The sequence below is a fragment of the Sciurus vulgaris genome, assembly GCF_902686455.1.
Source record: "Sciurus vulgaris genome assembly, chromosome: X".
Lineage (NCBI taxonomy): Eukaryota > Metazoa > Chordata > Mammalia > Rodentia > Sciuridae > Sciurus > Sciurus vulgaris.
Genome location: NC_136471.1, coordinates 2,199,478 through 2,227,085, shown reverse-complemented (window position 1 = coordinate 2,227,085; position 27,608 = coordinate 2,199,478). Strand labels below are relative to the sequence as shown.

The 27,608-nt window shown below is 51.6% G+C and overlaps 2 protein-coding genes across 2 annotated transcripts; one reads left to right on the top strand and one right to left on the bottom strand.

Moving 5' to 3' along the window:
* Positions 1 to 442: 442 nt before the first annotated feature.
* On the top strand, positions 443 to 16,129 carry ZFP92 (ZFP92 zinc finger protein). Its single transcript, XM_079123885.1, has 5 exons — positions 443 to 1,074; positions 7,974 to 8,025; positions 8,342 to 8,468; positions 9,665 to 9,769; positions 10,144 to 16,129. Exons 2-5 carry the CDS (start codon positions 7,993 to 7,995, stop codon positions 11,376 to 11,378), a joined length of 1,500 nt encoding a protein of 499 aa, XP_078980011.1. The 5' UTR covers positions 443 to 1,074; positions 7,974 to 7,992; the 3' UTR covers positions 11,379 to 16,129.
* An 8,737-nt stretch (positions 16,130 to 24,866) lies between these two features.
* On the bottom strand, positions 24,867 to 26,538 carry TREX2 (three prime repair exonuclease 2). The gene is made up of 2 exons (XM_079123891.1): positions 26,479 to 26,538; positions 24,867 to 25,835 (listed from the first exon to the last, which is right to left on the bottom strand). The coding sequence occupies exon 2, from the start codon at positions 25,799 to 25,801 to the stop codon at positions 25,091 to 25,093; it is 711 nt and encodes a 236-aa protein (XP_078980017.1). The 5' UTR covers positions 25,802 to 25,835; positions 26,479 to 26,538; the 3' UTR covers positions 24,867 to 25,090.
* Positions 26,539 to 27,608: the final 1,070 nt, after the last annotated feature.

Here is a 27,608-nt window from a genome sequence, read left to right as displayed (position 1 = left end):
GGCTTGAAGCTTGTGAGGAAACCTGCAGGGCAGGCCTCTGCACCCAGTAAGTCTTTGCTTCTTTCATTTCCTGAGTTCCTCTTTGCCCTCCATCTGCCTCCATACCCCCATTCCCCAAATCCCCTTTCAGGCCCCCCACCACTTTCTGATCCCTGCCTTCCCAGCACATGCAAGTTGGTCCTCTAGCCTCCCCACTTGATGCTAGCCACTCTGCAGGGGCCCCGTAGACCCCAGAGGGACGGACTGATGAATGGGTGGACGTAATGTCCACGGGTCTGTCCCATGGGAAGTACTCTGCCAACGCTGGCCCCTCCCCTATCTCCTTCAGGGACTTCAGTACTGTGACTACGGCGACCCCAAGCCCTCGGAGCAGCCCAGACGGGAAACGGAAGTGCCCAGGGATGCGTGGGGAGCGAGGCCAGACGCCCCTGTGGGGCGGACGCGGACCGGGCCGCCCTCCCGCCGCGCCGCGCATGCTCCGTGCCCCCCCTCGCGCCCCGTTCCCACGCCGCCGCCGCCCCAGCCCCGCCCGCTCGCGGCCCCGTTCGGCAGCGCCAGCCGACCCGACCGACGGACAGCCGCACAGGACGCTCCTCCCAAGGAGCGCCTGCAAGCGAGGTCGAGACCCGGCTGGGAGCCCCCCGCCTCCGGGGGACGCCGCCCCGGAGGGCTTCTTGGAGGCGGCGGCCTTGGCCTCAGGCCTGCCGGGGGCGGGAGGGGAGGCCGACAGCCCCGGCCGCCGGAGACCCGGTAGCCCGCCGGACAGAGACGCAGTGGAGCGGGTTGGAGCCCCGTCTCGGCAGGGGCGCGGGAGGGCGGGCGCAGGTGGCCACAGGGTAGAAGGAGCAGCGGCGGCGGCGACAGTCGGGGACGTCCTGGGAGGCGGGCGAGGGCGGAAAGCAGTCAGGCTTGCCCTAGGGGCTCCCCGCTTCCAGGGGAGCCACAGGAGAGGGATCAGCCTGTGCTGGGCGCCCGGGGAGCCTCAGCCCGTGTTTTCCAGTTTCTCTCCTCTGATTGGTTTTCCGCCGCTGGTCCTGGTGCTGGCGCAAAAGCATCCCGTCGCTGATCTGCCAGGTAAGTTTGGATTTTGCACCTCTGGGTGTGGAAATGCGGGGCAAGCTGGCACTGTGTGGCCATGACACTGTTGCCTAGGGGCACCTGGTAAACTGTCCACAGGCACAGAACTAGAGGGTCCCCTGATAGGGGGACGTCCAAAATCGTGCTCCTGTGGCTATCTCGGGTGGGGGTTCGTGCATCTCAGTGGTTCATGTCCACCTGTGTCATCCCATCCTACACCAGGGAAGGGCATAAGCTTAACCAAGCTAAGGAAGAGGAAGCAAAGGGCTGGATGGAAGGTGGGGAAGAACAAGAGGGAGCAAGCTGAGCTGATTTGAGCAGGGAACTGTGCCCAACACTTCCCCACAGGGCTAGTTATGACTAGTTCAGCCCAATGAATATCTGCCAAGCGCCCACTATGGGCCAGGGTGCTGCAGACATCCGGAATCCATCAGGGAACAAGACAGCAAAAAAAAAAAAAAAAAAAAAAACTCTGCTTTCTGATTCTAGTCCTGGTGACCTAACATAGACAATAAACAGTACATGTTTTAAATTAGTAATTATACAACATGTAAAAGATGGTAAGTGCTGGGGAAGGGAGGTCCACTTGCAGGTTTGCCTAGTGCAACTAGAATAGGTCTCATTTCAAAGGCATGATTTCTAGAAAGCACTTGAAGGTGGTAAAAGAACAAGTCATATGCTTATGCTTTGGAAGAGCATTCTGGACACAGGGAACAGCTGATACAAAGGCACTGAGGCAGGAGTGGCCTGGCTTATGGGAGGTAGAGCTTGAACACCAGTATGGCTGGAGCAGAGGGAGGGGTGGGAGAGAAACGGGTCAGGAAGGGGCTCTGAGTGACATGGGCATCCCAGTAAGATCTGTGAACAGAAAAGGGAAGATCTAAACACCTGTGGAAAGAATCCTCAGGAAATAGCCTGGTTAGCCCTCTTTATGTCTAGGTCAGCCTCTGTCCCCACTGCCTGGAGACACTAGTTGCAGGGGAGCTCCCAGAGGGCTTTACCAGGCCAGGCTGCACAGAGCCTGGGGCCTGGGGTTGAGCTGTGAGCGTGCCCAGGCAGGCCCTCCGAGCTGATCTCCCTGGCCATCGCTCTAGGTGGGTGGCAGGTAGCTAGGACTCCAGGATGGGAAGGGCTAGTGGGACTGAGAGAAGGCAGCTGAGGTCTTGAGCTGCTGGACCCAAGGACTTCCCACCCCAAGTGGTGTTGCCTGTCCCTCCTCGTGGATGAAAAAGCCCAAATGCTGAATGCTTTAACTGATGTTGTTTGGTTTGTTTTCTGTTTCTGGGGAAAGCACCCCACCTAGTGTTGGTCTTCAGGACGGCTCTGAGGTGCGCTGACTGGCTCTGCCTTTTCGTCAGGGCTTTCTTTCCTTGGGCTGCGGGCTCCTTCCAAGCCTCCTTTCCTGCCCTCCCAGCCAGCAGTGGGGCTGCCCAGCACACTCCATTTTGCTGGGGGCAAGGATAGGGGAGTCTGCTGCTGGCCCCTCAAAGAAGTGGACCAGCCCGGGAAAAAGCTGCTGGGTACACAGGCTAACGGGCCTTCCTGGCCTTACCTGAGACACAGTCTAAAGGCCCCTCACCTGCGTCCCTAGCATCATGCTGCAGAAAATCTGTTTTAGGGCCTGGAATCATCCTTCAACTTGTCCTGTGCTCTGGTGGCCCACCAGAGTCAAAGGGTGTTTCCAGGACCACCAGGCTCCCTCCAGGTGCTTCCTTGTACACACACTAGGGAGCACCACCCTGCTTGCCTCAGGGTTACTGCTGGGATCTGTGAGGACAAGCTTGTCATGTCTTTTTTGTGGACGTTGAAATTATGGCTGAATTTCCTGTAGTGATTTCAAAGACAGACACTTGGAGCCTCACGTGGCCCCACCACCACTAGGTCTTCTGCTGTCGATGGCTGCCTAAGGTGGAATCCTGACAGTGGGGTGGGTCTCTCAGGGGTCACTACCCCACAGCTTTCTGCCGCCTCTGGTATTAGACCTACCTTATATGTCTTGGGTCGGGGGACTAGGGCTACCTCCTCCTCCTTCCAATATGGATAGTAACCTTGCAGGACTGTTATGGTAGTGCAAAACAAGCTTACACTGGGTTTCAAAACAATAATTATATCCTGAAATCCTTGAAATTATCAGTAATTCTTTTAGAGGTGCAGGGCACCCCATGACTGACAATGTGCCATAATGAAAATGTGTGTGTAACCTGTGAGTATCTGAGTGAGTCCAGTAGCACCTCTCCACCCCACCCTTTTTTTAATCAAGGTGAGATTCTCATAACAAAAAATTCACCATTTTAAAGGACCAGTTCTACAGCATTTAGTACATTCACAGTGTTGCATGACCCTGCCTGTATCCAGTTCCAGAATATTTTTATCACCCCATGAGGAAACCCCTGACCCATTAACAGTCTCGGCTCACCCCCAGCCCCCAGTCCCCAGCTGCTTTTGATGCTATGGATTTGCCTATTCTGGGCATGTCATATGTTCTATCAGATTTTTTTTTGGATAGTGGCTCACTGCACAATGACACTGGGCTAGGCAAAAGGTAGAAGTCAAGTTTCTTGAAGATCTGAACAAGAGAAGGCTGCCACCATGGGGCCACAGGAGATTGCACACAGTGACAGGATAACAGCAAGCTGGAGCTGTAGGGACAACTTATGCATAGTCAGTGGGAGGGGTGGTTCTCTGTGAACTGGCTAATCTGAAGAATTTTGTGGGTTCTGGGGCATTGAGTTTCTCCCTAGTTCTCTGGGACCTGGCCCCAGTGTGGGAGCCCAATCAGGGGTCAGTAGGGCATGCATTTAGTAGCCCCAGAGAGTTGGGCCTGATACGAGAAGCGTTGGAGATGGGAGCCTAGCAAACTGCCCCAAAGGACAGAAAGAAGAGAGTTTCCAGCTACAACTTCAAAACTAGGTCAAGATAGCTCTTGTGAAATATGATGTTACATCACATAAATGGAATCATACAATATGTGGCCTTTTATGTCTGTGTCTGGCTTTTTTCACTTAACAAAATGTCCTCAGGGTTCACCCACACTGTAGCATGTGTCAGAATTTCCAACCTTTTTATGGCCAAATAATATTCCATTGTATATATAGACCACGTTTTGTTTATCCATTCATCTGTTGATAGACATTTGGTTTGTGTTCATCTTTTGGCTTTGGTCAATAATGCTGCTGTGGACATGGGTGTGCAAGTTTTTGAGCATGTGTTTTCAATTCTTATGAGTATATACCCAGGAGTGAAATTGGCTAGTTGTATGGTAACTGTGTTTGACTCATTGAGTAATGACCAAAATGGTTTCCATAGCTTTTTCCCGTTTGTGAACACTGTTAGTCAGTTGTCCATTACTTTCACAAAATGAAGAGAAAAGATTTGTTTTGGCTCAGAGGTTTGGAGCTTTCACCTGTGATCAATTGGCTCCCTGCTTGGGGCCTGTGCCAAGGCAGCATGTTATAGCTAGAGCACGCGGACATGGCAGAGCAACACCACCCACCTCAGCACAAGGAAGCAACAAAAGGAAGAGGAAAGGGCCAGGGTCCCACTCTCCACTTTGCTAGCACACTGTCACTGACCTAAAGGCCTCCCACTAGGCCTCACCTCCCAATACCACAACCCTGGGGACCAAGCCTTTAACACATGGGCCCTTGGGGAACATTCTAGATCCAAACTACAGCAAACACTATCAAGTGTCTAGACAGGTTTAGCAGCAGTTGCCATCTTGCCTTATTTTGCTTCATCCTTCTTTGTATTTTTGTTCTGTATTTTAGCTGGAAGATTTTAAAGTGAGCTGTATACCATTTCTTCCTTAAATTCTACAATACACACTTCTTTAACATTCTCTGGGTTTTGTTTTCATTTTCTGTTTTTTGTTTGTTTGTTTTAGAAAAGCATAAGGTGTTTATATGGAAGTAATGCTCCTTCAAGAGAGGAAACAGCCTGTGTCTTCTACACTGTGGGTGCTTACGGCCTGTTTAAGATCCTCCCACCCCATGAATTATTTATTTGGGCTGGTCAGTGTGGTTTCCACCATAGCTTCCTCTGTCTGAGCCAATTTCGCCATGTTGAAAATTTTTCCAGCACAGACCATATTCATTTTCTCCATATTGATAGGGAGCTGTCTGACTGCAAGAAGGTGGTCCCTTGGCAGCATAAGTCAGTTGGGTGCCCCCAGGGTCACAGCCTGAATTCCCTTTCCCCAACTCCTCTGTCCACGTCTATCTACCTACGCTATCATTCCCCCATCAAGGACTCAGAACTCTGAAAGCCTTCAGATTGGGGCATCAGATCACATCTTTAGCTGCTTCGTGCTGGAGAGGGACAATGATTTCTCAAACTCTGGGTCCTTGCTAACTGTCTAGAGGTTGAGATAGGAGTTTTAGGGTTCCTTGCTTCAGCCTAACAGGAGGCATCTGCTGGCAGGTGAGCACTGCAGAATCTTTGTCCCACTTGATCTGATACAGATGATGATGGCCCCAGCAAGCCTCAGAGACATCTGCAGGTTGGTGGCCTGTAGGTGGAAAAAGATAAACTTAGTGAGGAGGTTTAGCAAACAGGAACCACACCAGAGAAGTGGGATTGAGGTTAATAGTCTTAATAAGGGGTGAAAGCCAGGAGAACCACAACCAAGTCTCCTTCCACGAGAACCAGCCCTGGGCTGCCTTCTCCCTGAATTGTGATGCCAGGTGGGTTAGTATGTGAATGTTATCCTGAACCTGTCCTGACTTGTTGCTCCAAAGTCAGTACTCCTGTGGGAGCATGATGCAGTCTCACCCCGGTGTGGCAGTGATCAGAGCCAAGGACCTCAGCAGCCAGGGAGTTGACCTGTTGCCATCAGTCAGTGAGGGCCTCGACCGTGGTGTCCAGGCTGCCAGCACACTCAAAGGTAGCTTGGTGTACAGAAACCATCTGCCATATAATATTTCAGAAGGGGTCAGCTGGAGATGAGCCTTTGGAGCCCCTGGGAATCTGAGAAGAGGGGGTCTTAACCATGGTACTGTTGTGATCTAGATGATATGAATTTTACTGAGAGATTAAGTATGGTAGCCTAAGATCCTAATGGGGTAACAGCCAACTGAGGTTAGGCAAGTAAGCTTTAATCATTTTTCACCTGTACACATCTCAGGGTCTGAATTTTTCCCATTAGCAGATCTGTTAGATCAGACTTAAATTAACTTGAAACAGACTTAGGATTTTGACTGTGTGCCTTCTGGGAATCAAACCCAATGCTTCACGCATGCTAAAGAAGCACTCTACCACTGAGCTAAACCCCAAGCCCCCTTAGTTCCTTTGGATAGTTATGCAAATGAACCAGTTCTCTATAACTTCTTAGCATTACTGGCTTTTGGTAGGGCTCACACTTCTCAAATGCACTTCTCAAATCACATTTTAAAAGACAAAAGGACATTTTCTTGCATGACTCAATGCCATTTATCCACTTAGCACATGAGCACTGATGATCCCCTACTGTCCCCTGATGGCCACCTCATCGTCATCCACACTTTCCCATCATCTCCAATGCCTTTGATGACTCTTCTCGTTCATTTCAGCATCTTATTGAGGACCCTTGTTGCACTTGGGTGTTGAGCCCCTAAAATCTCCTTCCCCCTAGAAGGGTCTTCCTCCCCAGCCTCCTTTTTCCCACTGACATTGATTTGCAGAGAGACTGGGCCAGTTGCCCTGTGGAAGAGCCACCTTCTGAATTGGGAAGATTGCTCCTTTGTGCTGTCTCACTTCTGCATCTGTCCCCCAAATCCTCTGGACACTGCACATTGAGTCCAAAGGCTGCACTAGGATGTAGTCAGATGGCTGTAGCAAGAGCCCATTCCCCTGTGTCCCAGAAGCAGGTCTGTCCTACCCTCTGCTCCACACTTAGGTCCAATTTCTCTCTTGCAACTAGCAAATAACCAGGGGATGACATTTTGACATGTGATATCCCATTCTCCCTTGGTTTTTCACTTAATAGTCCTAGCATTCATTCCATTTTAAGAGATCCTTCTTTTCTCCAGAATGGCTACAAGGTTAGGATCAGGGGGTCCTGGTCAGATGAGAATAGAGCTAATAAAAGAAGAAAATTTACAAAAAGAACAGACTCTCTTGAAAGGTTGGTTGGGCATGCCCTGGTGTGAGAAGTAGGCATGGGATCCCAGCCCTCAGCCCACTGCACAGGAGAGAAGGGGGCATGGAGGCTGTTCAGGAACATGTTGGGGGCTTCAACATGCCCCCCAAAAAGACACGTTGATGTTGTTTCCTGCTCCCTGTGAAGGTACCCTTATTTGGAGATAGGGTCTTTGCAGATGTAATCAAGATAAAGTGAGATCATAGTGGAGTAGGGTGGGCCTTAAGCCAATGCCTGGTGTCCTTATAAGATGAAGGAAATTTGGAGCCAGACAGACACACAGAAGGATGTGAAGATGCAGACAGAGATGGGAGGGATACAGCTGCCAGCCAAGGATTGCTGGCGACCACCAGAAGCTCAGAGAGGTGAGAGGAGCTTCAGAACTGGGAGAAAATACATGGGTACGGTTTTCACACCATCCCCGGCCCCCGTTTGTGATACTTCGTTCTGACAGCCCCAGGAAACCCTCTCGGAGGTGGGATGGTCAGGGACCGCGGGGAAGTTCCTGAGTGAGAGTGAGAGTGAGAAAGCCCATTGGCTGTTCCCACCAGGAGGCGGCCACACTCGGTGGGACCCGGGGCTGAGTCCTGGGCCTCAGGGAGAGACCACTCGCTTGCTCCCTGCTCCACCTCATGGCTGCACTCACCAAAGTCCGACCTTGCTTGGCTCTGCTCGACAAGGAAAACTGTCCAGAGTTTGAAACAAGTTGTGGTTGGCTTCTGAGCAGCCAGTTGGTGCTCCAGGCCAGCCTGGTCTCACTGGGGCTCTACACTTCCCCCAGCTTCTCCAGGTACCTGGTGATGGCCGCCATTCTCCTGAAGACAAGGCCCAAGGTGAGTGGGCGGCCCTTCCCTCCCACAGCATGTCCCCTTAGTGGCCTCCATTGCCCCTCCAGATCCTGGACCTCTCCACTCCACTCAGGAGAGCTTAGGTTGGCCTCAGCATCATGCCCCTTTCCTGAGTGCCTCAAAATAGTTGTCCTGACTTCTCTCAGCTCCTCTTTCATAAATAGTCTACTTACAGCTCAACCTGCCCTACCTGTGAGCTCTCCAGGGGTGGTGAGGGAACACCCACATTTTCTTGCTGCTAGCTCGTCCTGGGGCCCAGGGGCTTGAATTCCCCTACAGCTGCAGGAATGGCTTATTTCAGGTCCCGGTATCTTTTGAGGACGTGTCAGTATACTTCACAAAGACAGAATGGAAGCTTCTGGATCTCAAACAAAGAATCCTCTACAAGCAGGTGATGCTGGAGAACTATGGCCATTTAGTGTCATTGGGTAAGTGACCCTACCATACACACACACACACACACACACACACACACACACACACACACAGTCCCACCTACTGTCTCTGGACTCTGTTTCTGAATTTCCTTGGTGGTTGATTACTATGCACTTGTCCATCTCCAGCAGACCGATGGGTCTGTTCTGGGCCAGCTGTCACGTCAACAGGAGTTTTTAGCTAAATGCTTTAGACCTGTAAATGTCAATAATGCCAAGTCAGTTATTTTGTACATAGTCATGGATTGATTAAATATCTCTCTACTTAAAATATAAGTGTCAGTTATGCTGGGATATTTATATGCACTATTTTAAACTTCACTTATCTTTGTAACAGTTGCATTTTCCATTTTTCCCACTTTGGAGAATTGAGCAGCAGGATTTCCTTGCATCAGCCACAGAGGTGCCATGCGAGGACTAAGTGTGCACTAGGTGTGCCTCAAAGAATCCAAGATGAAGCTGGGGCAGGCGTGAGCAAGCAGCCCTCCCCTTCCTCTGCCAACATGTCCCCAACTTCTTGTCTTTAGGACATCACGAGGGGTGTCAATTTTGCCAATTAAGGGGCAAAACCAAGAGTCACCGTTTGAGTGGTGGGGCTGAGGCAGAAGCTCGGAGAGTGTGAGTTGCATGAGCAATGTGCCCTGCCTCCTGTCTCTGAGGAGCAGTGGTGCTGAGACAGGAGCCCAGGAGCTGGCCTTTCCCCTCCAGCAGCCCCACATGTTGTAGGCTGCAGCTGAGCTCAGGCCTTCCTTTTTCCAGGCATTTTCCTTGCTCCTGGGAGTGGGCTGTAAATCCAGAGGTGGCTCCCAGTGTACCCCAAAGCCTTTGGGGTTGTGAGGGGGCTATTTAGCACTGAGCCCTTTTATTTTGACTCTACAGACTTCACTTCTGTAACCTGACCCCATTAAGGGAAACCAGCTCTTCCCCCTGGGTTCTCTGACCCTCACCAGGCAGATGGGGGCAAATCTTCCAAAGAGACTTCAGGAATTCTCAGTTGAGTTTGACGGTGAAGCAGAGAGGTTCAGCTTTTGAGGAGCATGACTGTGGGTGGCCTTTCTCTGAACTTTCTTAGTGGCACTTTCTAGAAAGTTCTTTGCTTTCTGTTACCTGGAGATATTAAGGCTACTGTGTTCAGTAGTCACTCTGTCCTTAGCCAGAGTGTTGCTAACCTGCTTTATTTCTGTGAACAGGATTTGCATTCTCCAAGCCTCTCCTGGTGTCCCAGCTGGAGCGAGGGGAGGGGCCCTGGGTAGCAGACTCCCTCAGAAGCCAAGCTGAGGCAGGATCACATGCAGGTGAGTGAGGGGTGCTCATCCTACTTTCTTGAGTCCTGAGGAAGGAAAGAGCTCCAGCCAAACAGGATGGTGTGGCACATCCTGCCTGGCTGGGAAATTCTCTTTAGTGTCCCATGTTAGTCTCCCAAGGGCTTCCGCCCTATCCCTGTCCTGGTGAAGTGAGAACCTCTGTCCCGCGGCCTCACACCCGTTCCACCACCGTTTCCAGCCCATCTTGTCTCTCTCCTTCTGCTCTCCTGTCTGCCTACCTGATGGTTTTCTGCTCTAGGGTCCTCTTGCTCCTCCCCCAGTCCTGTTCAGCTCCCCTCAGCCAAGAGTAAAACCGTCAATAGAGTCCCAGAGACGGGTGACACTGGCCCGCGCTGTCTTGGCAGGTGACGGGATAAAGAGCAAGACGGCCATTCCAAAACAGAAACATTCTGGAAGCGGACTCCCAGGACCCGACTTTCAGGGCGGCAGAAGGGGCCAGGTGGCGGGGTCGCCTCCCCAGCCAGGAGGCACTAAGGGAGTGTCTGGGCAGAGAAGTCCCCAGGGCACCGCGCACAACCCGGTTCTAAGGCAACAGCGTTCCAAGGGCGTGGAGAAACGGTACCTGTGTCAGCAGTGCGGGAAATCCTTCAGCCGCAGCTCCAATCTGATCAAGCACCGCATCATCCACAGCGGCGAGAAGCCCTACGAGTGCCCGGAGTGCGGCAAGCTGTTCCGGCGCAGCTTCGCGCTGCTGGAGCACCAGCGCATCCATAGCGGCGAGAAGCCGTACGCGTGCAGCGAGTGTGGCAAGACCTTCACGCGCAGTTCCAACCTCATCAAGCACCAGATCATCCACAGCGGCGAGAAGCCCTTCGCCTGCGGCGAGTGCGGCAAGCTGTTCCGGCGCAGCTTCGCGCTGCTGGAGCACGCGCGCATCCACAGCGGCGAGCGGCCGTACGCGTGCAGCGAGTGCGGGAAGGCGTTCAGCCGTAGCTCCAACCTCATCGAGCACCAGCGCACCCACAGTGGCCAGAAGCCTTACACCTGCCCCGAGTGCGGCAAGGCCTTCAAGGGCGTCTCGCAGCTCATTCACCACCAGCGCAGCCACAGCGGCGAGAAGCCCTTCGCGTGTCAGGAGTGCGGCAAGACGTTCCGCGGCCGCTCGGGCCTCAGCCAGCACCGGCGCGTGCACAGCGGGGAGAAGCCCTACGAGTGCAGCGAGTGCGGCAAGGCGTTTGGCCGCCGTGCCAACCTCTTCAAGCACCAGGCGGTGCACGGCGGGGTGCGGCCCTCCGAGCGTCGCGGCCGAGCCAGGGGGCTGCGGCGCGGCTGCGTGCTCCTGGAGCCCCGGCGCGGGCATCGAGGGTTGCGGCCCCAGGAGGCCGGCGAGGGCAGCTCGGCCGAGCCCCGGCGGAGCCGCAGCGGCCAGAAGCCGCACGCGTGTGAGTACTGCGGCCAGGCCTTCGAGAGCAAGTCGCAGCTGAGTGGCCACAAGCGCGCCCACAGCGGCGAGAAGTCCCAGGTGGGCGGCCCGCGGGCGGCTGCAGTTGAGGGGAAATCGCCCGTCGAGGGGAGCCACAGCGGCCACAGTGCCAGCGTTCTGGACCCTGGGAAGACCCAGGGCAAAGCCTCGCCTTGAGGCCAAGAAACAGGGCACGACTCTGAGTGGGAGGACGCACCCTTCCCCAAGTGCGTTCTGTCACTAAAGGAAGGGCCGGGTGTACAGGGGCGGTCGACTCCTAGAGACTGCACCCCAAGGCCCAGCCCGGTCCTCCAGGGTACTCCTGGCGGCCCGCGTGTGTGCGGGGGTGCTGGCTGAGCTTTGTACATTGCGGAATTGCTCCCCATCCGCGGACAGCTGCCTGCTGTGCGGAGGGAGGAGGCAGCCTCGCCTTGCGCGCAGTGTACCTACATGGCGGGTTGTTTGCCTCCTGCCAAGGGTTAGTGCCTCTGCGTAGAAGATCTAAAAGCACTTTAACCCTTTCAGGGCTTATTGAATGCAGAGAGCTCTGAAACTAGTCTGCTGCTCCCAGGGAAGGCACGGGGCACCCCGCTGTCCTGTAGCGTGGGCAAGCCCTGCAGGTGTGGGGAGCCGCGGGAGGCTATGCCTGAAAACTCCAGCCCTATTGGGCGCCCCCTGCTGCTTGGAGGAGGAGCTGCACACAGCCCCTTGGCCTTTCAGCAGGGCTTTCTGGGAAATGGTTGGCCTTGGGCTCTGCAGAGAGTAAGACCCAGACAGCCTGAGCTTCTCCTCTCTAGGAGAGGAGCCCTGGAGGGACCTCCTGTGGTTTCTCACAGGAGTGGCCTCTGAGCAAGACCTGGCCACATTTGTGCCCCCCTCGCATCCTCCCGCTGGCTTCAGTCTCCTCCCTGCGCACCAGCCCCCCAGTTCATGCCCTGTTGCCTCTGTCCCCCAGACCCCAACCCTGCTCACCCAGCAAAGGTCATCCGGGCCTTGCTGCCCACCCCCTCACCCACCAGTGCCTAAAGCTTTAAACTTAACTGCTCCTGTGTTGGATTTGGGCAACAGGGCAGCTGCCTTTTGCATGACATTTGTTAGAATATCCAAGGTGCCCTTGCTTGGAATGTTTTTGTATTCAGGGGTAGTGTAAGTCGAAAATGGAGATTTTTGCCATATGAGCGTGCAGGGAATCACTCCTTAATTAGAATCCCCCAACCCCCTGAGAAGACCTGAGGCAGAAGAAAGAGGGCCATCCCAGGCCCACACCTGGTAAGCCTCTTCTCCCTGTAATGATGCAGCACCCCCACTTCAGCTGCGTGGTCAGGGCGGACCCTTCAGAAGGCACTTATGAAATCTTAGGGGAGTCTTCAAGAGGAAAGCTTGCTGCTAACTGTCCTGTTCTGCCTACACAGTCCCCAGAGGCCTGGGAATTCTGACCCGTTGGTGTTCTCAGTCCGCCATCCTGGTCGATTGGCCACCCCTTCCATCCTTCTACTCTCCCAGGGGAGAGCTGCTCTTTGTCACACAGGCCTCTCCAAGGATATGCAAGTGGTAGTTGTGGTGGAGGCTACCCATGGGAACCCGAAGAAAGAGCATGCACTTTCCTGCCAGACAGGGGAGGTTCAAAGACAGTTACCTCCTGCCAGGAGAATGTGGGAGGACCTGGGAATCCAGGTTCCTTCCGAGGATGCTGCTTGGAGCTCCAGTCATTAGGACAACTCCAGAAATCTCATGCACATAAACACATGCACATGTATATAAGTTTTATATATATAAAATTATTTTATGGAAAGTTCCAGAGTTCTTGTAACTTGCTCTTGTCTCAAGTTAGCTTGTCCCCAGTGGCTCCCTATCCCCTCATCTTATGATTGCCTTCTTGTCTGTAAGCCAGTGCCCCGTATACCCGTAGCTGTGTGTCGTGTTCAGCCTCCTGTCCTGTGCACCAGCCCAGGGCTGGCACTGGCGACTGCATGTGAAATGCACTCTGTGTGCTTGGCACGTTGCATTTGGGCTGTGTCTCATCTGCTCCAGCCTCACACAGGCAATCCAAAGTATCTTCAACTTTGCATTTTCTAGTAGGAATATGTCTCTGAAGTCTCTGGGGAGGTAATTGGGCATTTGGGGTTCTTCTGAGGCTCTGACAGTCTCTCCTGGGGCTGGAACAGATGCAGGAAATCAGTTCCCATGTAGGGCAGGTATCTGTAGCAGGTTATGTGCATGGGCTCTGTCACACGCATTCTAATGTCCATTTCCTGTACTTTGGGAAGGGAATGATTCAGTTCCTACAAGCCAGTCACTAGCTTCTACCAGAGAAGGGCTGGCTGTCCCAGGATAGTGACATTCCATTGGTTCTAAAATAAGCTAATTCTATTTTTAACACAAGCACCTTTTTTTCACCTTAGTCCTGTACCCAAAAATGACTCGCTACAGAAAGCATCATGTGCAGCATTTTCAACAGAAAGTGGATCTGCCAGGAGAGACTTGGGGCACTGCTCTCTGACTTTGAGTGACCTGGAAAGCTCCAGAATCCCCAATGCTTTCCTAGATAAATGACACTTCAAATGGAAGCTAGTCGTTTTGTTTCTCCTGTTCTCAGAGTAATTTAGTTCCTGTTAATGAGATTTTTCACTACCACACAAATAAGAGTAGTGTTTTCTTTCAGGTAGGGTAATCAGGTATGCAACACGGGTTTTACATGGAATAAGAGAGGGCCTGGAAAGGACTCTTTTTTTCCTTCTATGGTGCCTGTAAATTGGGCTCCATCCCTCCTGCTGTGTGGGAAGTGGGGATGATTGCCCTTGCTTTTTGAGGGAGAAAGAGTGTAAAAGCTTAAACTATGGAGGGAAGTCCTGCTGCTTTCCATTCCTTCCTCCATCTGCTCCCCCCACCCCCAGAACTTTCCGGGATGCCAATCTTAGGCCCCTTCGCCTTTGGGCCATTTGCTCTTTGAAACTTTGGATGCTTTTCAAGAGGTGTGTACATGCAGTGTCAGTATCTCCATGCAACTGCTAAATGGTCCTGGCTGAACTGATTGAGATGGAATTGCTTCCACTTCCTTTGGCTGCAAATAAAAAGGTCTACAAGTGTTGGCCTTCAAAGGAGCCCGCTAATACGAGGGGCGATTCTGAATGTTTAAACTAAACAAGCAGTTGGGTTTAAGGTTGCAGGAAAGGCCCCCAGCAGGAATCTGGGAAGAGCCCAGAACCAGTGTTTGGGTATCCCTTTGGGTCCTCTGGCTCATGGACCCCTGTCTGGGGTCCTAATGTATGACCCAAGGGTACAGACTCCTCTGACTGGGTCATAGAGAGCCAATGAAAGCTGGTTGGCTACCGTAACTGAGACCAGAAAGGGAGATTTGGCCTGCCTGATGTGTTCCTTAACAAGCTGCCACATCGCCTCCTGAGAATTAGCAGCTGTCTTCCTTCTGGATATTTCTGTTGCCAGACTTCAGGCAACACAACACGGCAAAATCCACACCTGCCAGGGAGAGTGCCCAGCTCTTCAGACAGGAAGTGGAAGTAGAGGGACTTCCAGTGGGGGATTGCTGGGAAGTGCTTGAGTTGGAACAGGTGAAGGAAAGAAGAGAGCATGTGTGGTGTGGTGGGGGAACCTACAAAAGGCAGAGGGATTTCTCTAGTTCTGGGTTAAAAGGTCAATTAGACCCCAAGCGTGGAGAGCCTGGGATGCCACACTCAAGAGTTTGGATCTAGCTGGTTTTAGGTAAGGAGCAACTTTGCAAAACATGAATTAGTCTGTGATGGAGGAGGGAAAGTTAATGTGAATTATGGCTGCTATAGTAATCGACATCTTGACAACCACCAATGTTGCATGGTGTAGTCTGCAAAACAACTATCTAGATGACAATTCTTATGTCTGTGAGGTGTGACACATGGGTCTGGATGGCTGGAGTCCACTGTGCATGGTGAAGAGCATGAAAGGGAAGCATAGCAGTGTCCCAAGCACATTCCTCAGGAGGTCCAACTTGCCATGCTATTTGTAGCTGGTTTCATCTTTTGCTGGCCCTGGTATATCTGTGACTTCACAATACGAGACCTTCCAGGATTCCTGCTGTCAGCAGATCCTTATATTCTTATATTAGAAGTACCATCAAGTTCAAGGCCTTGGGGATTGGTGAATGGCACGGTGCCTCCTTTTGTGTACAGGAAGGTTAAACTTGGTCCTTCTCCATCAATTAGGAACTTTCAGACTGGAAATGAAGGGCTACTAGGGATTTTAATCTTTCCTTGACAGCTAGCTTATGGAGGTGTAACAGACTGCACATCTTTAAGGTGTACAGTTAGATGGGTTTTTGGCATGTGTGTCCAGCCATGAAACCACGCCATCATCAGGACAGTGAACAGATCCCTCATCCCCAATAGTGGCTCATGATCACTGCTCTACTTTCTGTCACTATAGATTAATTTGTATTTCCCAAAATTCTATGTAAATGGACTCTGCATAGTACGTGTCTTTCAAAGTTCCCCTTTTCCTATCTGGATATCCAGTTTCCCCAGCAATATTTGTTGCAAAGACAGTTGTTCCCTCAGTGGAATTGCCTCGGGGCCTTTGTGGAAAATCAGTTGGATGTATGAATGTGAGCCCGCTTCTGGACTCTGTGATGCCATATCAGTGCTATGGACAGAAAGTTTATGTCCCCACAAAAGTCATGTGTGGAAGCCCTGACCCCCCGCAACTGCTGGTATTAGGGAGGTGGGGTCTTTGAGAGCAATTAGGTTTAGATGAGGTAATGAGTGTGGGGCCCCCATGATGGGATTACTGCCCTACTAGTAAGAAGCATTGTCCATTCTCCAACACGTGAAGCTACAGAGAGAAGGAAGCTATGGACGAGAGAGCCAAATCTGACAGCACCTTGATCTTGGACTTCCCAACCTCCAGAATGATGAGAAATAAATCTGTTGTTTAAGCTGCCCAGTCTATGGTATTTTGTTATTGTAGCCCAACCCACTAAAACACTTTGTGTACCTTCCTGTCAGTGCCACACTCTCTTGATTATTGTAGCTTTCTAAATCTTGAAATCAGTCAGGCAACGAGTCCTCTGTTGTTCTTGTTTTTCAAAGTCCACATGAGTTTTAGAATACACTGACAATTTCTAGAGGAAACAAAAGCTTGCTGGGATTTTGACTGGGATTGCACTGAATCAAAACAAGAAATCATTTAGGGGAGGATTGACTTTGTAATATTGAGCCTTTGAAACCAAGGATATGGTATATGTCTCCATGTTGAAGGATTCTTTCAATTCCTCTCAGCATTAGGGTGTAGTTTCAGTGTCTAGGCCTTCTCTGACAATGTCCTTACTGATTCTTGGGTTATTTTTTTCAACCACCCTTAGTAACCTTGCATTCTCATTGAGATATCCATTCACTCAGCAGACACATACTGAACATTTAACTGTTGAAATGAGGATGTATGTGCTGCCTAGACTCAGAATCAGGAATATTCATTTGTTCCTATTGTGTTTTTGTTTAGCCTAGCCCAGATTTGACAGTGACCTTGACCACAATATAAAACAGAGCCATATGTCCCATGTTGATGATTCAGAGAATTTATAATTGTTCCACAATTGAAAAGAAAACATTCTCTAGCAGTTTTTTGACAGAAAATCAAAGTCGAATCAAAACAAATAATCGAATTAATTTTTTCAGTGAAAATATTCTCCACTTAATATATAATGGCCTTTTCCACACTTTAGCTAGTTGAGTGGAAACAAGGGAAGATGAGGTGGAGGGAAATGGAGCCACACAGGCAGAGAAGGGATGGGGAGAGGAAGATAGAGGAGGAAAGTGGAAAGCAAGGTCCAGGGAAGGAGAACAGTTTTGCACAGATGGAACACTGGGGTCCAAGGCATCCTGGTTATCTCCTGTGTTTGTGAGGATGGGATGGAGAAGCAAATGTCATGTGCAGACATGTCACACAAGGAGAAGAGGGACAGGGATTGGAGCGACGTGGCCATAACCAATAAAAGCCTGTGGGGCCGTGAGAAGCTAGAAAAGGCAGGCAAGTACCCTTCCCTAGAGCATCTTGAGGGAGTTCAGCTCCACTGACTCCTCCATTTCCACCTGTGGCCCTTTGACTCTTTGCATCTGAACTCTGGAAGTTGGGAGCCGGTGTGTGGCAATGGGTAGAAATTGAAGGAGCAGTCACACGCATACTCACCTGGTCCTCCAAACAATCACTTCAGATGACAGCACGTCACTGAGGTTGAGAAGCCCTTTCCAAGGCCAGGCCTTTCTAAAAATGCTCAGTGACAGGGACACCCACCAGCACTGAGCACTCTCGCCAAGAGCCCTGGTTGATGCTGAGGTTCAGGGCAGTGACACAGGGTAGAACTTGGCAGGGCCAAGCCTACTGAGGAAGAGAGACTCTGGGTTCTTTCTCCAGCCCAACCCTTGCGGTCGAGGGTGCATGGAGGTTGCCCCTCTGCAGCAGAGAGCTCCCCTACTGAGAATCAGGCAGATTATGGGAACCATGTGCACCCAGAGAGGGGAGTCCACAGGCAGACAAGAGTGCCAAGGATGGGCACCAGGAAGCCTTCAGCAGGAGCTCATCCCTCACCTGGCCTGAGTAAGTACACATCTTAAGGTGGAGAGCAGGGGCCATGGCTAGGCTGGGTGCCTAGCTTACTCAGCATGAAATTCTGGGATTCACATTCCATGGGATTCCCTGTCAGATGAAGAACTCTCTTCCCTCCCATTTTTAGAATTTTTCAGGGGGTGACCTCTGCTATGTGAATCCTCCCTCTGAGTCTGCGGTGGTGGCATATGGCTACAATCCTAGTGGCATGGAAGGTTGAGATAGGAGGATCACAAGTTTGAGGCCAGCCTCAGCAAATTAGTGAGACCCTTAGCAACTTAGTGAGATCCTGCCTCAACATTAAAAAAAAAAAATTAAAGGACTGACTGGGGATGTAGCTCAGTGGTAAAGTGTCCCTGGGTTCAATCCCCAGTACCAAAAATAAAAAAGAAAAGAATCCTCCCTCTGGCTCTTGGGGATATGTGTATATGTTTGTAAATTGTTTCAATAAGGCCTCCCACCAGCCCCATCAACCAGGGAGGTGTTTCTTAAGGGCCTAGAAGCATTTCTTTGAAATGCAAACATCAGGAAGCCAGTGAGCCTGACTCCCTGCCTCTGTGGGAGTTCAGCCTAGGTTCTGGCTCCAAATTCATGCTAACTAGAGAGAGATTTATGCTCCCCTGGGGTAAAGACAACTCACTAGCCCAAATGGATACTGCCAATTACCAGGTGTACTCACAATGAACTGGGACAAGTTAGAGTTATCTTAAGATGCTATCTGCCTGGCTAAAGGGTGAGATTCTTTTTATGACCTCTGCAATGTCATTAGAGGACTGGAGTGCCCGTGATCATCCCCACTCAGTTTACTGTTTGCTTCTTGTCTACATATTTGGAGAGGACTTTGGGTTGGCAGGGTCTTCCTCAAGGGAGGCTGGAATCAGGGTTGGGAAGGGAAGGGCTGAGTGCGGACCCAGCACCCAGCTACCCAGGGCCATGGAAGCTTCCAGGAACAAACAACACAGCCACCCATTGGCAAGCTGTGGCCTTGTGGCCACTGCCACAGAAGGAGACTGGCAACCTAGAAGGTTAGGGCCTTAACCGGGACTGCAGCAACTGTCAGGCCTCACCCCACTTAAGGGGTTGCTGCCATTACAGGTCAGCGAACAAAGACTACACAATAGTCACTGGGAGCCTGACTCAGGGATCAGTTTGACCCATGTATCAATGGCACCCAGTTTGGGGTCAAACACCAGTCTAAATATGGCTGCGAAAGTATTGTTGAGACGAGACTACCTCTTAAACCAGCACATTGAGTAAAGCAGTTTTTCTGTCCACAGTGTGGGTCAGTCTCATCCACATAAGCTGAAGACCTTAAGAAGAAAGACTAAGATCACCTGAAGTGAAAGGAGTTCTGCCCCAAGTGACCTGTAGACTCAAACTGCAGCTCTTCTCTCAGTTCCCAGTCTGGCCTGCAGCCTCCACATCACATGGGCCAACGCCTTCCAGCTTCTCCATAGATGGCACCATGAGAGCCCAGACTAACCTGTTGCAAAAGCAGCAGGCACACATGCAGCAGCTGTGTGCGCAGAGAAAACTACTGAACCTGAAGGAGACTTCAGTGAAAGGCAATCAGAACGGAATATTTCCCTATATTGTCATAGAATCAGGCAGACGTAGTTGATTAAAAACAATTAAAAATGTAAAGGAATTGAATAGTAGTCTGATTGTCAAACTAGATTTAGAACTATATAACCCGCCTTAAGGAGACGCCATTTTTTAGAGTCTGTGCAATATTTTTTTTAAAGTATTCATTATTTTGCCCAATTTTCTGGGTCTCCCAATATGTTGGAGTCCTATCCTCAGCACCTCAGAATGTGACCTCATTGGAGATAAAGTCCTTATAAAGGTCATGAAGTTAAGATGAATTCATTAGGGTAGGCCCTCATCCAGGGTGACTGCATCCTTATAGGAAAGGGGGGATTTGGACACAGAGACATGCAGGTGGGGAGAAGACCTTGGGAAGATGAAAGCAGAGATCAGAACTGTGCACCAGCAAGATTGCTAGCAACTATCAGAGGTAGGGAAGGGGCATGGAACACTCTTTAGGGCCCACAGAAGGAACCCATTCTGATGACACCTACATCGTGTACTTCCAGCTTCCAGAACTCCCAGCCCCCAGTTTATGATGCTTTGCTATGGCAGTCCTAGAAAACCCATACAGTCCCCAGACAGCCTTAATTCAAGATCATTTGTCTTTCTTTGGTAGCAGGAATCAAACTCAGTGGCACTCTATCTAAGCTACATCCCCAGCCCTTTTTAATTTTATCTTGAGACAGGGTCTCACTGAATTTCTGGGTCTGGCCTTAAAATTGGGATCCTCCTGCTTCAGCCTCCCAAACTCCTGGGATTACAAGCATGTCCACCGCACTCGGACAAAAAGATATTTTAAGCAACACATTCTCACATCTTTCAAAAAATATTTTTAGATGTTGATAGATCTTTATTTAATTCATTTATATTTATGTGGTGCTGAGAACGGAACCCAGTGCCTCACACATACTAGGCAAGTGCTCCACCACTGAGCCACAACCCCAGGCCTTCACATTCTTACTTATTTTCCAACTAAAATATACAATAAAAGATGACTACAAAATCTTCACTACTCCAAAATTAAGATAAATTCTACTAAACAAGCATTAGATTGGGAAGGAAATCAAAGGCAGAATCACCAGCTGTCTCTAAAGCAAAGCAAAGAAGCATGTTTAACAGGGCACAGTGAGGTGCATGCTTTGGGCGAAATTGCAGCCTTTGCATGCCTTAGTCTTTCAAGAAGGGAGGTGACAAAGGTGCTTAGTCTTCATCGCAGGAAACTGGAAGAAAGAGCAAAAACTAAATCAAAGGAAATCGATTGTTGGAATTAATCAAAATAAAAGCTGAAGTTAATGAAGCAGAAAATTTAAAAAGGAGAAAGGAGAATTCAAACTCCTGTTTTCTGCTGGGCGCAGTGGCACATGCCTGTAATCCCAGTGGCTTGAGAAGATGAAGCAGGAGAATCACACCAGCCTGAGCTGGCTCAGTGAGGCCCTAAGCAATTGAGAGAGACCCTGTCGCGAAATAAAAAAATAAAAGGTCTGAGGATGTGACTCAGCAGTTAAGTGCTCCTGAGTTCAATCCCTGGTACCAAAATAAATAAATAAATAAATAAAATTCTGTTTTCTTCTTTAAAATGTATATATCTCTTACAGTCCTTGTTAAGAAAAAAGCCACAGATGAACACATGACTAGGAAGGAGTTGTGGGGCACTCTCGGCTTCCCAGACGTGCCACACCAAGAGTTCTGAATCTTTCTCTTAACTTCTTAATGAAATTCCTGCTCACTTGCTTTAAATGTTTTTCTTAAATTAAAACAGAAGAAATAAATGATGGCAGTACATTTGAAAACCTAGATGAAATCAGCTAGAAAAAGACTAAAAACTCCAGGCACAATGGCACACACCTGTAGTCCCAGTGGCTTAGGAGACTGAGGCAGGAGAATCAAGAGTCAGAGACCAGCCTGGGCAAGATAAGCAACATGGTGAGACCCTGCCTCAAAAAGAAACGAAAATGATGCCAGGTGTAGTGGCGCATGCCTATAATCCCAGCAGCACAGGAGGCTGAGGCAGGAGGATGGCAAGTTCAAAGCCAGCCTCAGCAACTTAGCAAGACCCTGTCTTAAAATTTTAAAAGGGCTGAGGATATAGCTGAGTGGTAGAGTGCCCCTGGGTTCAAAGACCAGTGCTGCAACTAGAAGATAGACTCAAACAACAAAGGCTTTTACGAGTTTTTTAAAAAGCAGCATCCAGTAAAATCCCATTTATGTAAAATCATGAGTGTGTGGGAGCAAGGTGCATGTGTGTGTGTGTGTCTGTGTGAGAATGGGTTGTGGGAGTGAGTCGGGGTTTAGAGGTGCGTGTATGTGGGGGGAATGGAGACTCGTGTGTGTCTGTGTATGTTTGTGTGCTATGGTCTGAGTGTGCCCCCATCCATATGTTAAAGCCTGATCACCAAGGTGGTGGTATTATAAGGTGCAGCCTTTGGAAGGTGAGTAGGTCATAAGGACAGATCCCCATGAATGGGATTAGTACCGGTCCGAGAGACCCCAGGAAGCGAACTAGTCTCTTCCACCACATGAGGACTTCCAAGAAGCTGCCATCCGTGAGAAAGGGAGCTCTCACCAGATACTGAGCCTGCTATCACCTTGGTCTTGGACTCCCAGCCTCTGGAACTAAGAGCAATAAATTTCTGTTGCTTATAAGCTACTGAGTCTTATAAGCTATCGCATCCTGTAGAGACCAAGGCAAGGTTCAAATACCACCTGCCAGGCCCTCATCCCAGGTACACCTGCTGGGAGATATAGATGTTTAAGGGACTTTAATAGGCAAATGAAGGGACTGGGGATGTGGCACTGGGTCCAATACCCAGCATCAGAAAGAGAGAGAGAAGGAAGGAAGGAAGGAAGGAAGGAAGGAAGGAAGGAAGGAAGGAAGGAAGGAAGGAAGGAAGGAAGGAAGGAAGGAAGGAAGGAAGATGTAGGGGGTGGGTGAGAACGTGTGCGTGTGCATATGAGTGTGTAGGGGTGCAGTATGGGGGGGAACATGTGTGCACGAGCAGAGTCTCTACAATGCTGATGCAGCTTCTGCACAAACTGGAAATGCTTATGGCCTTTTAATTTTAGTATTTGTCCCTCTCTGTGGACAATTGTTTGCAATTGGCTTGTGTCAAAAGTCCCCCAGGTACGCTCTTGTTATCACAGCGTGTCTGCATGGGCAGATACCCCATGGCCTCATGTCAGTCAATGATGCAGCTTGGTGGGGGGACGGTGGTAGTCCAGGGATAAGCTGGAGCTCTGGAGTTGACTCTTGGGACACACCACAGCTCCTTTCCCTCAACATAATTACTGCAAGACTCATCCAAATTGTTGTGTGTCACGAGAACATCTTCCATTTACTAAAAAGAAAGGCGATACTCAAAACCCATCACATCTGAGCTGGCCGTGCTTCTCTATGTATCGCTGTTCACCTAGAGGGTCTGCATGGTGGAAATGTGCAGACGATCTAGTGTGTTAGGTCAAATCTCTTGCCAAGTCCACCTTCAGTGATTACTTTCTTCTTTTTTCTTTGCCTAGACTTAGCAAATGGGGGAAATGTTAATACAGATCAAACTGAGGATGTCTGTCTGTGCCCATGACATTGTGAATACCATGAGTCGGCGATGCTCTAACATCCATCCTTGTTGTTTTGCTTTCATCTTAAGATAACAAGAGCATCAGTCAGTGTTCACATGGGAACATTTGTTCATCAGATGCTGTCACAGCTCAGGCACAAGCATGCATATATACATACACACACTTCCAGGTCCTTTCCTGGGGGGCCAGCTGCTTGGAAACAGCCTGTCTATTGCATGGAAGCACAATGCTTGACCTGGCTGGTCTGGGTGAGCACAGACTCAGGGAGGATGCCTGAGGTCAGGCCACTGTGAGGTCAAGGGAGCCCAGAATTGTGAGGGAGCAGCACCTTGGCCCTGGAGGGGTGGGAGGGCAGAAGCCAGAGACCGCCCTGCAGAGGCGACATCCACCAAAGACTGGGCAGTCTTCCTGTCTGCTGAGCTTGGAGTTGAGCCCCCTCTGACCTGAGCCAGCAGTAAGGCCAGTGTTCTGAGGCACCACCTGCTGCTTCAGGTTGCCTGCCTGGAACCCAGCCTTGCATGGGCGGTGGCTCTGGGAGACCTGTGCCCCCTACTCCCTGAGCTCCTCTGAGCACTGGCACCGCCTGGCCAACCCTGGCTTTGCAAGTCTTGGGGGCTGCTCTGGTCAGGAAGCTTGGCTGTGGCCAGACCTGGTTTCTGAGCCCACTCCCAAACTAGCCACTTCAGGGCTTGCCCTTACTGCATCCCTCCCCTGAGCCCACCATGTTGTCCTTAACTGGGTTGATGACTCTCCTTCCAATCCCTCAGTCTCTATTTCTCTGTCCCTTATTTGCCATCATCCCCTCCATACCTGCTCTCATTTCATTCTCCAAGCAGCAGCCTGAGAGGCACTGAAAACTATGTGCCGGTCAGATCCTGCCCTCTCCTGCACACAGCCTTCTGTGACTCACCATTACCATCAGGCTGTCCTGATCCAGGCCATGAGGACGATCTGATGTGGCTGCTGCCTGTGCTCTGGCCTTATCATCCTGCCACCTTGCAGACTGCAGAGTCCTAGCCTTTTTGACCTACTTAGGGTTCCCCAAACGGGCCTGGCTGGCTTGAGGATGGAGGCTTTGCTCTTGCGAGTCACTCTTGGGTGTGGCCACTCCATTCCTTCTTACCTACCCCAGCGTTTGGGTGACACAGGTCTCTCCTTGTCCACCTCCTTGCAAGATGGGAGTGCCTCAGGGTGGGGCCCCAGAGACAGATTAACCAGCAACCTGAAGCCCAGCCAATGTGGCTAGTGAGGTGCCCTCCCAGCCTTCCTAGGACTGCACCACTGGACACAGGGCCCAGAATAGGTTCCTTTCTAGGTGGTGCCCTCTGTGCTAGCCACCCCACCTCTCTTCCGTGCCTCTGGTCAGCTTTACAACATGACCTCCTCTGTGTACCCCTCTTCTGCACACTTCCATGGACCTCCCATGGCAAAGCATGTACATGCACCACGCCTGCATGTGGATAGGGGCACCTCCCTTTTCCCAGTGCCCCACATCAATTCACGCTCTTACCACTTCACAGCACAGAGACAGCTCTGGAAGGGCCCAAGTGGCCAAGTGCTGGAGCTGGGCTTGCACCCAGGGAGGTGCCAATTCTGCAGGCTCAGCTCCCTCTTCCAGGCACAGACCGCTTGCTCACCTCAAGGCCCTGTTCATTGATTTCTTAAACCCCTGGAGCAACAATGCAGAGAGGGGCATACTCAAGGTGACGTTGAGACCAGCCAGGAAGGTAGCCAGTGACTCAGGGTCAACACCTAGGAATGCTGACCCCCACAGGGATCTGCCACTGTGGAGCAACCTGGGAGCTCTTCTCTGGCAGGCACAGCTCCCTGTCTGCCCTCTCCAGACACGATGATGGAAGGCCTAGGCAGGGAGCCTGGCCTCAAGGTCTGGCCAGTAAGTCAGCGGGTAAGTAGTTAGTGATGTTTATTGAAAAACAGGGGGAAGAGCAGAATCCCCAAAGCTGCCAACTGCCAGAGCATGCAGGCCCAGAGGTGGGGCTTAAAGAAGGCTCTTGGGCTCCATGGTCAACCAGGCCTGGGACTATCCAGCTAAGAGTTGGCGAGAGGGGCAGCAAGTCTCCCTGGTTAGAACCAGCTCCAGGCCACAGAGCCTGGCTGAACTGGTGAGGTGGCATTCAGGCCTCAATGCTTGGGCCATCAGGGGGTGTGTACATGGGCTCAATGTGGGCCCAGCTGCGGGCCTGCTCATCTGCCCAGGTAAGTAGCTCAGTAGCGCGATGCAGGAAGATCAGGAGCAGGGTGTGCACATCACCCTCGGCTGAGTGGGCTGCACTTGGCTCAGCATGGAAGTAGCGGTGGAAGAGGCTGCCCAGGCTATAGCCCTTGCGGCCTTGAGCCCGGGTGCTGTGACTGTGGGCACGGTCCAGGCCTCGCAATGCTGGCAGCGTGTCCAGGCAGACAGTGTCCCGGGGCAGGTGAGCACCCAGGCGTCGAAGCTCTGTACAAAGCAGAGGGAAGTCGTAGTCAAAGCCATTGTGGGCCACGAGGCAAATAGGGCCCTCCTGGCGGCTCAGGAAGGCCTGCAGTGTCCGCACCACAGCACCATCAAAGCCAGCCTTCCGGCACTGTGCCAGGCCTTCGCTGCTCAGGCCCGTAATCTCGCTGGCCTTGGCAGTGAAGGGGCGCTCTGGGCACATGCACAGCGTGAGCTTGTCCAGGACACGAGGCAGCATGGGGATGCCAGACTCATCACGTTCAGGGTTCTCCAGGGAGGAACGATGAACAGCGAAGAGGGATATCTCAGCAATCTCCGGATCCACATTGGGGAGCCCAGTGGCTTCCAGGTCCAGGAAGACAAAGGTCTCAGCCCGGGGTGGCTCAGACATGGTGATGTTTTCGCAGAGGCAGCAAGGCCTACAGCTGCCAGAGTAAGAGGCATATATCTGAAGGCTAGAGATGAGGACACCTGGGCCCTGGTACCCACAGCCATCTCTCTGGTCAAAGCTCTGACCCCACTAGGTTTCACTTCCTGCTACCCCACCCCAGTTCACAGGGATTTGGCTCTGGAAGCAGTATCTAAAGCCTACATCCAAGGAGACTTTGAAGGGGCCCAGTGACCAGGACCTGTTAACTTCTGTCCAGAAAGGGGCCTCCCAGGGACCGATGTCCCTTTGTCCCTCCCATCTCTCCCTAAACAGTCCCACTCCTGCCACCTAACAAGAAAAAGGCAGGCCTAACGAGCCCAGATCCTAGTCCTGTGCCCTCCACCTTATGCTGCCAGGCCATTGTCTAGCCACAGTCCCCTTCAGGGACATGGGTAGGCAGATACAGCCCAGAAATGGCACCTGGGCCAGTGGGAGCCCAGCTGCTTTACAGACATCATGGCTGGGAGCTTTAGTCTCTCTACCCATGGGTGGGCTGCTGGGAAGCAGAGGAGCAGACACCCAAGAAAGCCCACACAGTGTTCCCAGCCTTCCCCTGTCCAGTGTTGGCCCCAAACCGGCCTCTGCCTGCCTCCTGGCTCCCAGCGTTGGTCCTTGCCAACCCCACCATGTTGGCTTACCTGGGGCAGGCGCTGGCCAGCTTCCTAGGCTACGGGACACCTGTCTCCACACAGGCTGCTTGAGGCAGCCTTTAATCAACAGCTGCGGCCCGCCCCCAGCAGCTTGTTGGGCAACCAGGAGGCCTGAGGCCGCAGGACCTGTGTGGCCGGCTCGCTTGCCACCCCCTCTCGACTCACCACTGGAAAACACGCCCCGTGTTTACAGATTGGGAAGCAGGCTCCAGCCACACGCAGGCTTCCGGTGAGTGATGGGAAGGAGGAATGTGTCTTCACAGGTACAAGGAAGCCCTCCACCCAGTCATGCCTAGAGTCTGATGAAGGTCAGGCTACAGCTACCAGTCCAGCAGACCCAAGTCTGATGCCAAGCCCCATGCTGGGGCATGCCACACAAAGACTAGTCACCTTCTCTAGGCCTTGCTTTCCCCATAGCTGGGGACCAGGATGTCCTAATGTGACCTCAGGAGTGACACAGGCACCCACATGTCATGCTCAGCCTGTGGAGGAGGGGGGCTAAGGATAGACCAGGGGTGGCCTCAGGGATGTGCCCAGTATAGACACTGCCTGGCTGTGGCTTAGCCAGCTGTGGGTTCATCCTCCAGCAGGAAGGGGAGTGAGATGGTAATCTGCTCCAGGGGTGCAGTGACCCATGATGTCTAACAAGCATTTAGCAGAGGCGGCCAGGGAGGGAAGAGGTGAGACAGGAGCAACTCTGCTGGGCTGGAGCGTGGATGGGCCTGGCCCAGCAGCCCTGTGGGCTGTGGCTATGCACATTCTTCCACTTACAGGGACATGCAACACCGTGGGTTGGGGCTGGGAGGCCCCAATAGCACAGAATAGGAGTAAAGCCCAGCTGCTCGGATCCCAGGCTCTGGGGCTTTCCCTGTTCCCCCTGGCTTCAAATGAAGGGCACCGTCAAAATGGAAGGGTGGCCAGAGGACCATCCCTGACCCAGGAAGCATGCAGCATCCTGAGAACCTCATTCCAGAGCACCACATGTCAGCTTTTGGCAGTGGATGCACTACAGGTCCAGCCTCCTGCTGCGGGAACAGGGAGGCCATCAGGATGCTTCTCCCTGCCCACTGCAAGTCCTGTGTCCCTTGCGCTGAAAGGTAGTTGGTTCACCTGGATGG

Coding starts and splice junctions, on each gene's coding strand:
- TREX2 (XM_079123891.1), bottom strand. CDS start 25,801: ATGTCTGAGCCACCCCGGGCTGAGACCTTTGTCTTCCTGGACCTGGAA.
- ZFP92 (XM_079123885.1), top strand. CDS start 7,993: ATGGCCGCCATTCTCCTGAAGACAAGGCCCAAG. Junction 8,026..8,341: donor TCCTGAAGACAAGGCCCAAG/GTGAGTGGGCGG, acceptor GGCTTATTTCAG/GTCCCGGTATCTTTTGAGGA. Junction 8,469..9,664: donor TGGCCATTTAGTGTCATTGG/GTAAGTGACCCT, acceptor TTCTGTGAACAG/GATTTGCATTCTCCAAGCCT.